The sequence below is a fragment of the Equus quagga genome, chromosome 7 (genome assembly GCF_021613505.1).
Source record: "Equus quagga isolate Etosha38 chromosome 7, UCLA_HA_Equagga_1.0, whole genome shotgun sequence".
NCBI lineage: Eukaryota > Metazoa > Chordata > Mammalia > Perissodactyla > Equidae > Equus > Equus quagga.
The window spans coordinates 77,645,831-77,655,330 of NC_060273.1; the positions used below are offsets into that span (position 1 = coordinate 77,645,831).

Genomic DNA, 9,500 nt, shown 5'->3' on the forward strand with positions numbered 1-9,500 from the left:
GCCACGATGGAGTAGGAGACGCGGCCGTTGGGTCCCAGGTCGGGATCCGAGGCCCTGACTTGGGCGATGGAGACTCCGGGAGGGTTGTTTTCAGCCACGTGGACCACGTAAGAGGCCTGTTGGAAAACTGGAGAGTTGTCGTTGACATCAGCGATGTTCAAGATGACACTTCTGTTGGAGGAGAGAGGCGGCTTGCCCCTGTCGGTGGCTGTGATGGTGACATTGTACTCTGGAGTCTGCTCTCTATCTAGGGCTCCATCTGTCACCAACTTGTATGTATTTTTTGTGTCTTGAACTATTTTAAATGGGAACTTTCCATTTAGTCGGCATTGGATTTCCCCATTAAATCCAGAATCTAGATCACGTGTTTTGATCAGAGCAACAACAGTCCCTGGCTCAGCATCTTCTTGTATATGTTTAGATTCAGAATCCAGGGTTATTTCAGGAGCATTGTCATTTTCATCCAAAATATCTATTTGTACCTTACAATGGGCAGTGTGACGTCCACCGTCCTTTGCTTCCACCCCAATTGTGTAGCTCTCGCTCTCCTCAAAGTCCAGTCGTTTGCCAGTGGTGAGTTCACCAGTCTTACTGTCCAGCTTGAACAGTTGTCTCACTGCCTTACCGATGTTGATGAAAGCATAGGTGATCTCAGCATTGACGCCCTCATCAGAGTCAGTGGCGATCACTCTTAGCACAGAGGAGCCCACTGGCAGGTTCTCTGGCACACTGACCCTGTACATATCCTGGGTGAACACTGGGGGGTTATCATTTGCATCTGCCACAATTACCCTGATCTGGGTAGTACAGCTTCTGGCCGGCTGGCCCCCATCCACAGCGGTGAGGACCAGGTCGTGGCAGGACTGCTCTTCCCTGTCCAGGAGAGCCTTCACTACCAGTTCTGGGTACCTACTGCCATCTGGGTTCTCCTTCTGGATCAAAGAGAAGTGTGGGTCAGGGCTGAGGTAGTACTGCTGCAGGGAATTGACACCTACATCTGAATCTTGCGCGGATTCCAGGGCAAACGTGGCTCCAGTTGGGGCCAGTTCACTGATTTCCAGCTCAGTGATATTTTGGCTAAAGGTCGGTGGATTGTCGTTTACATCCTGAATCTCCACATTTATATGAAAAAAGTTCAAAGGCTTTTCAGAGACCATTTCCAATTCCAGAACACACGTCGACTTCTTGCCACAAATCTGTTCTCGGTCTATACGATCGCTCACAAGTAAGTCCCCATTCTCCGTGCTCATTGTAAAGAATTTCTTCTCTGCACTAACCGGCAGGTTCCAAGCAGGCAAATCTCGCACACCAAGCCCCAGATCCTTGGCGAGGTTCCCCACCAGCGAGCCCCTAGCCAGCTCCTCGGGTATAGTGTAGCGGATTTGCTCCGACAGCGCCCGGCTGAACAAAGACAGGAGAAGGAGAAATGGCATTCGCCTCCACCCAGCCGGGCCTTTCAGTCCCAAGCGGTTTCCCATCCCCCCGTCTGCGCCTTTGCCCTTATGATTCCGAAGAGCTGCGATCGCTAAATGATCCTAAGAATTCTCTGAGCAGGAGCGACTCCTTGATTTGTCTTGCAGGCAGATTCTCCGATAGATATCTCCGCGGCAGGGAGCCGGAGAGAGAGTGCACAGTTCTCCGGATTCCGTGGTCCGCTGGGAATTCCTTTGCGTCGGGAGGAGCCGATGCTTCGTTCAGTACTAGCCAACAGCGGCACCCCGCGCCTCGGCTGCAGAACTGCAGTAGCCGGTACTAAATAGTTTTAAACACACAGGTGGCTAGAAGACAACTCTACTGTGTCCTGATAGACTCATTCTTCTCATTTTACAAGGATTTTAACATTTTAAATACTATATCTTCGCTCTGGCTTTCATTTCTTTGAACTTGAACTTTATTCATCCAAATAAAGTGATTTTTACTCATCAAAGAGCAGAAGTACCTCGCTGAAGATGTTTATTGACATCGTTGTCCTTTTAGTTTCCATTTTCATAAAATGGTCATAATGACATCTTTCCTGCATATCTTCGTAGAACTGAGGACCAAATAAAATAATACGTAGAAAATGATACAAATGAATGACAGTGTTCGTCATGGCAGAAAGTGTGATATGAAAATTCTTCAAATATCAGCTTGATATATATTGTTATTCCACTCTATTTCCTTTTCTTCAAACTTATAAAAGTTATAAATCTCATAGCTTTTAGTTTTACCATCTGTTTCACTTTCTTCTCTTATTTTTATTATCTTCTCCCCAAAATAATTGATAGGTAGCAAGGAGATTGGTTGTCCTCATAAAATAAAGGTATGGTAAGAAGCAAGACACTCTTCTCCTTAGTTTCCAAGTGTCTACTTTTGATTAAATGACTATGATTAGAAAATCATTCCACTAGTTTTATTTTACACACTACATTACCATTGTCTTTAATTGTACTGTTTTTTTCTCAAGTAGCTTAACAGTGGTGAGTTATTTGGATTTGGGGGGGTGCAGTATGAGTCCTTATAATTATATATTCCAAAGAAAGCAATCTCTGTATCCACTTTTCCTTGGTCTCCAAGTTATTTTCTGATCATCTCAACTCTGTCACTGACACTCTTCCCCTGTCAATAAGCATGTCAATTTCCATGTTTCTGATAGATGTCTTACAGTTTTAATCTATTTCCAAACTAGAAATCTCCATAAAGAAATTGTTTTTTAACCTACATAATACATTGCCATGCTAAAACTTGGCAGGTGTGTAGCAATGCTGAACTCATAGTGCAATAGAATTAGAGCATCTTAAACTGCTCATTGTATCCAGATTCTAGACAGAAACTCAGTGGCATCTCTACTTTATGCAAATGTTAAAAACACTACTGACTCAAGTCTTTGCTCCAAAACAGGACTGAGCAAGTGCTTTTCCACCACTGTGTGAACAGTTCAGTCAGTACAGGAAATTTATCTTTTCAGAGCACATATGGAACAAAAGATTCAAATATTTAAAAGCATATACAGTAGCATATAGTATATACTGTCAGAGTGTGTAGACCAAGCACTTTATCTTGTAAAGTTCAAACTTCTATAGAAGTTTATAGAAGTTTAAAAGATATTTTTCCATTGTATGAAAAACTAACTCTGGATGCTTACCCAAATCTATAACCTTTTCTTTAAAAAAAAAAAAGGAAAAATGAGTTTTCATGTAGGAGTGAATGATGTCAGTATCTATATACAGATTCTCTTGTTACTCTTTGGATGCATTGACTATTCAGTGAGTTTGCACATTTTACACTGAAATCAGAATTGTCCATATGTAAATATAATTGGATCCCCTTTAAATAAATGTTTAAAAAATTAAAATCAAGGTTCTAGGTTTTCAAATGTATGAATAAGCCTTTCATGTGGTTGAACAATGTAGCCTACTATCTCATTAATAATACTTTATTGCCATTTCCCCGACTTATTCATACTTTGCAGCTGATGTGCAAGTTGTTGAAAGTACAAAATTTGAAAAATTGGAAAATCTTTTAAAAAGAAGCATCTCAAAATTATCTTCATTTAAACCAGATGCGAAAGATGAATAGGGTAGTTCTTCCATTACACAACACATACTCATGAAATTTGAGACCCATAGACCAGAACTTCATTAAGAAAAATTTAAGATGAGCACATCCCTGAGAAATGAATTTTTAAATTTCAAGTCATTTTTAAGTTGAGTTGATTTTCAAATTACAAATCTTAGACTCTTGTAATAAAGCAGAATTGTACCTACACCTGCAAAAATGCAAGCATTCAGGTAGATATTGATTCTGAAAAGTGAAGGGGCTACCTGTAACAAGAAGATGCCAGGTGTATGGCATATTTGTATTTAATGAATGTAGCAGTATTTTATTCTTTGGAGATTTTTAACTGCATCACAGAATAAACCACAATTCTAAGGCTCCTCACTGATTCTTCTCTCAACAAATACACATGTCCAATAATGACATGGTTCAATCCAAACTTTCCAGATTTCAGAATGTCACAGATATCATCACTATAAGTTTAATTGACTTTTCTGATAGTTATCATGTAGAAGTTTTTTGTATTCTTCCACTGATTTATGCAAATACAATAAATTATTTCCTTATGCAAACAGTAGGTATACTAAAATATCAATGCTGCACAATATTCTCTCCAAAACATATTCAGTATTAGTGTTTAGGCAAATATTCAAAAGAGAACATTACATCTAACAATTTGGACTAATCAAACAACTCTCCTATTAACATAGCAACATTTTGAGCATAAGACAGTCTTTGGGTAAGGTGATTATGTTTAACCACTTTTTTTCCCCTTCTTCTTCTCCCCAAAGCCCCCCAGTACATAGTTGTATGTTCCAGTTGTAGGTCATCTGGTTGTGGCATGTGGGATGCCACCTCAGCATGGCCTGATGAGTGGTGCCATGTCAGCACCCAAGACCCAAACCGGTGAAACCCTGGGCCGCCAAAGCGGAGCACATGAACTTAACCACTCGGCCACGGGACTGGCCCCTAACCATTTTCTTTTAAAGTAGTTGTTTCACTTAAGTCTATGGATATCAGCTAGATTTTCTAAAATATCCACGTGTTAAAAAAGAAGACATTAAACCCAAAATATAATTTGAAAGCAGACGGAGAAACCATCAATTATCATATTAAAGCAAGTTAATCTCTAAATGAAGCAAACAACGATTCACTATTTATATAATTAACAGATTTTGAATGTGGCAGAAAAATGATTGAGGAAACAAAGGAAGAAAATGCTTCAAGCATCCTTATTGAAAAAGAAAACTCACCTGAACAATGCCTAGTTCTTCTTCATTTGCATTTATCTTCTCAGGTATCAGAAGAGGCTCACTTTTCTCACAACTCTCTTCGCTAATGAGCATGTCCGCGTAGTTGGGCTGGGGGAAGATCAGGTGACTCTTCCGCGAGTCCGCAGTGAGGGAGACCTCGTGGGAATAGGTCTGCAGGAAAGCGCGCACCCCGTCCACGCCCAAAAAGTGCGAGGCGGGCACGCCCACCAACCCGCCTCCTGAAGCCTGGAGCAAGCGGGACCTGTGCCAGCGCCGCAGTCTGAGCGCCAGCAGCACGATGACAAAGGCGAGGAAGACGCAGGAGACAGCAGCCACCGCCACCACCAAGTACAGGGTGAGGCTGGAGTTGTCAGGATTGGCTGAGGGCTCCAGGCTTCCCAGGTCCGCGAGGACATCTGGGATGTTGTCAGCAATGGCGACAGTAAGCGTGACGGTGGCTGAGAGAGGGGGCTGGCCATGGTCCTGGACTGCTACCACCAGGCTCTGCTTGAGTGCATCTCTGTCCAGAAGGGCCCGCGCTGTGCGTACCTCACCGGTGTGCAGCCCCACCGTGAAGAGCCCTGGCTCACTGGCCTTGAGCAGGCGGTAGGACAGCCAGGCATTCTGGCCTGAGTCTCTGTCCACTGCTACCACCTTGGTCACTAGGTAGCCAGGCTCTGCAGAGCGAGGTGCCAGCTCCACGCCTGTGGAACCATCAGTGGGGAGCGAGGGGTACAGGATCTCCGGCACGTTGTCATTCTGGTCTAGCACAAATATGCTCAGTGACACATTGCTGCTAAGTGGAGGGTCTCCGCTGTCACTGGCAATCACCCACAGCTGGAGGTCTCCAACCTGCTCATAGTCGAAAGAGCCCAGTGCATAGAGGACACCAGTGTCAGAGTTGATGGAAACATAGGAGGACAAAGGCATTTCCTGAAATGTGTCCTTGGCCAGAGAGTAGGTGACCTGGGCATTGCTGCCACTGTCGGGATCATGGGCAGTTACAGAGAAGATGGAGATGCCTCTGGGGTTGTTTTCTGGGATGTAGGTGGAGTAGCGGGTTTGAGGGAAGATAGGAGGGTTGTCATTGATGTCTGCCACTTTCAGGGAGATGTGGTTTTCTGTAGACAGTGGTGGGTTTCCACGGTCAATGACAGTTACTGTGATGTTATAATCTGAGATCCCTTCTCTGTCCAGGGCTCTCGTTGTCAATAAATGATAGTAATTACCAACTGACTTTTCCAATTTAAAGGGTAAGTTCCTGGGAATAGAACATGCAATCTCTCCATTCTCTCCAGAATCGCCATCATGTACACTAAACAGCGCAATTACGGTTCCAGGAAGACAGTCTTCAGGGACGGAACTGGTGAGAGAAGTGAGGATCACCTCCGGGACATTGTCATTCACGTCCTGTACTGTGACCAGCACCTTAGCGCTGGCAAGAAGAGCACCTCCATCCTGAGCTACCACTTCCATGACATAGAATCTGAATTCTTCATAATCCAGTGATTGCACAGTTGAGATTTCACCCAGGTTGGAATCAAGTTGGAAAGTCTCTGAAATTTTGTCTTCTTCATTGCGAAAAGAGTAGGTCAGTTTCCCGTTTATTCCCTCATCTGGATCCGTGGCGGTTAGTGTGAGCAGCCGAGTGCCCACAGGTATGTTCTCTGGAACACTCACTCTGTACTCCGATTGCGTGAACAGGGGCGCGTTATCGTTTGCGTCAAGGACCATGATGCGGATGTGTGTAGTACCAGAGAGTATGGGGTCTCCGCCGTCTAAAGCTGTGAGGAGGAGGTCGTGAACAGCAACTTTCTCGCGGTCTAAGGGCCGTTCCAGTACCAGCTCCGGGTATTTTTGTCCATCGGTTCCGTTTTTCTCATCCAGAGAGAAGTGCATATTGGAGCTGAGCTGGTAACTCTGGAGGGAATTCACACCCACATCCGCATCTCGAGCGAAGGGAAGCACTAACCGAGTTCCCCTAGCCGCATTTTCATTAACTTTTACTTTTACTTCCTCATCCCGGAAACGCGGGAAGTTATCATTAATATCGATTATTTCTACTTGCACTTCATAAATTTTCATTTTATTCTCAACCAAGATGTTAAAACTCACCAGGCACCGCGCGCTCTGAGCGCAGAGCTCCTCCCGGTCTATCCTGTCCGCGGTGACCAAGCTGCCGCTTCCGGGGTTTAGAGCGAAAAGCTTTGTCCTTCCTCTGGAGACGATGCGGACTCCGTGCTCCGCCAACTGCCGGGGCTCCAGCCCCAGATCCTTGGCGATGTTGCCCACGAAAGAGCCTTTGTCCAGCTCCTCTGGCACTGAATAGCGGATCTGCCCGGCCCCGGCTCCCCACAGTGTCCCCATGAGCACGAAGAGCGGGAGCAGCTCTCTGCAGACCCAACCCCTCAGTGGTTCCGCCATTGCCTTCTCTCCGACCAGTATTCTCTTAGTTCTGGTTCCAGCCTGCTGTTTCCTTATTTCTTTAAAGCGAAGGGGCACACATTTCCTGGTTGAAATGGAAGAGGGGCGCGGATGGGCTAATTTTCTCAGCAGCTTGTCTGATCTGTGTGTGTTTAGCGCGGGAGGAGCAGAGTCCGGTCGCATCAGCAGCAGCTTCTTTCCCACTTTGGTGAACAGCGACGCTCAGAGTCCTAACCAGTTACTACACCAATTCTGTTTTTATTCCTAAATGTTTAATTATATTTTATTTCTAATAATTTTTCTGTATCCTTAATGTATTACCGTGCGACATTGTTTATATTTAATTAAGATTTAATTCTGAAATAGCAAAGGGCTTCCACAAACCCCTGAGATCAATATATTAGATTCCTTTTTACTTCTTCAGAAAAGTTTTATTCAGTGTGCCATTGAGCCTATGTCCTTTATTTGCCTCTTAGCTATATTGAGTCCTTTAATTTAGAACATTGGAGTTCTTACTTTTCTAGGTTTTGAGATTTCATCTTTTTAATAGGATATTTATGAAAACATGCTTATTTGTACATAAGAATGCCAAGGAAACAAACAGCTCTCAATACATCTTTTCAATAAGGCCTAGTGATTCATGCAAATTATATTAGCTGTCACATGCATAAAAGACAAGGGGGTCATTTTGTTACTTGTGAGGTCTTTGAGAAAGTTTCCAGATTTTCACACTAAGAATATGGTGGCTAAATTATATCAGACAGAGTTGGAGTGGGGTTAACTATGTATTATTTATATTTTCCTATTACCATATCTAAGTTGGAGTTAAACGTTTTACAGTGACAGATTCTTGGGGTAAAATAAGTATAGTGACTGTGCAGGGAAGGGCTTAGGTTCATCACTCATGCAGAAAACACATCCAGATACTTGTCAGCAAGCAGGCAGAGAGTGCTTTCGACATTGAGACAGATATTTACTGTCATCCCCTTTATATGGAAGCAGAGAAAGAAAAACCTTATGACTGAAAAAAATGGACATTTCAGAGAGTCATTAAATGAGGGAAACAATTTTTACTTAATGACACCTTCATAGAAAAATGAAAAAAATGAAGACTTGCTAGATCAATAACTAGGAAATTCAAAAAATAAAATTTTAAGTAAACGATGTGAATATAGGTTGCAAAATTTTTCTCAATGTACAATTTCGCACAAGAGCAATTTGTTACTATGTATCATGAGAGAAAGACTTCACACACTTATTAAACGCATTCTTAAGAGCAGACACCGCAGATCTCAAACTTTGCCTATCTTTTTTTTTTTTGATGAGGAAGATTTGCCCTGAGCTAACATCTGTGCCAATCTTCCTCTACTTTGTATGTGGGTCACTTCCACAGCATGGCTGGCAAGTGGTGTAGGCCCAAGCCCAGGATCCAGGCTCGTGAACCTCGGCCACCAAAGTGCAGCGCACTGAGGCCAGCCCCTTGCCATCTTTTAAAAATAGATCTGGGATCCCAAGACACTTAACTTGTACAGACATCTAGAGTGCTGGTGTTCAAGTGAATCCTACCCATGCTCTGCTGTTGACAAGCCACGACATTGAGTAAAATTCTTCCTTTCTTTGGTTCCTCATTTCCCCAAATTGATAATAGAAGAGCTCTCTTTACTCCGAAGTACTATAATTCTAAGAGGAAGTAAACTAAAATTTGAGTAATAAAGACCCTGAAGGTGAAAGGAATAGCTTAAGGTCCCAACAGTAATAAACTTTCACAGGGAAGGAATGTAAAGATGAGGAAGGAAGAGAAGTATCTTATGTAAGAAAGGCTTGTAATTATGAACAAATAAATCTCACACATCAGATAGGAAATCTACATAAAAAATTCAGTTAGATAAGATTAAGGTAATTACAGCAGAAAACTTCCTAGTTCAAACCACAAGACAATAAAAAAGAAACGGGGACTCCTACCCCAGTCAGATGATTTCTTAAGAAACATTAAAACCCAAAGTGAAAATAAGTGAATTAAATTAAAGCTCACCTTTAAAATAGTATCTGAAGCAAGTGGGACCGCAGCATCTCCATGATTTGTACTTGGTACCCCAAGGGCATCTTCGCAGAGGAGATCCCGAGGGGGAGCCATTTCCGGGGTCACATGGAGAAAATTAAACTCTGTCTTAGCTGACTGTGAGGCAACACACAGATTGTAGGAGTAGGGCAGTGTTCCCTCACTGTAATTGGAGAGAACCCCAGGTCCAGACTTGGAACTGAGACCAGGCTGAAAGCAGCCCCAGG

At 43.3% G+C, this 9,500-nt stretch overlaps 2 protein-coding genes across 2 annotated transcripts in view; both read right to left on the minus strand.

Annotated features, from left to right (window-relative positions):
- LOC124242613 (protocadherin gamma-B3-like) overlaps positions 1–1,660 on the minus strand; it is a 4,143-nt gene extending 2,483 nt beyond the window's left edge. Inside the window, exon 1 of the mRNA XM_046667777.1 lies at positions 3–1,660. Within this exon, the coding sequence (XP_046523733.1) occupies positions 3–1,478 (1,476 nt within the window). The 5' untranslated portion in view covers positions 1,479–1,660. The remainder of the gene's footprint in view (positions 1–2) is intronic.
- Positions 1,661–4,769: 3,109 nt separating this feature from the next.
- LOC124242382 (protocadherin gamma-A5-like) lies at positions 4,770–7,585 on the minus strand. The gene has a single exon (XM_046667364.1). It carries the CDS (start codon positions 7,395–7,397, stop codon positions 4,770–4,772), a length of 2,628 nt encoding a protein of 875 aa, XP_046523320.1. The 5' UTR covers positions 7,398–7,585.
- Positions 7,586–9,500: the final 1,915 nt, after the last annotated feature.

Coding starts and splice junctions, on each gene's coding strand:
- LOC124242382 (XM_046667364.1), bottom strand. CDS start 7,397: ATGCGACCGGACTCTGCTCCTCCCGCGCTAAACACACACAGATCAGAC.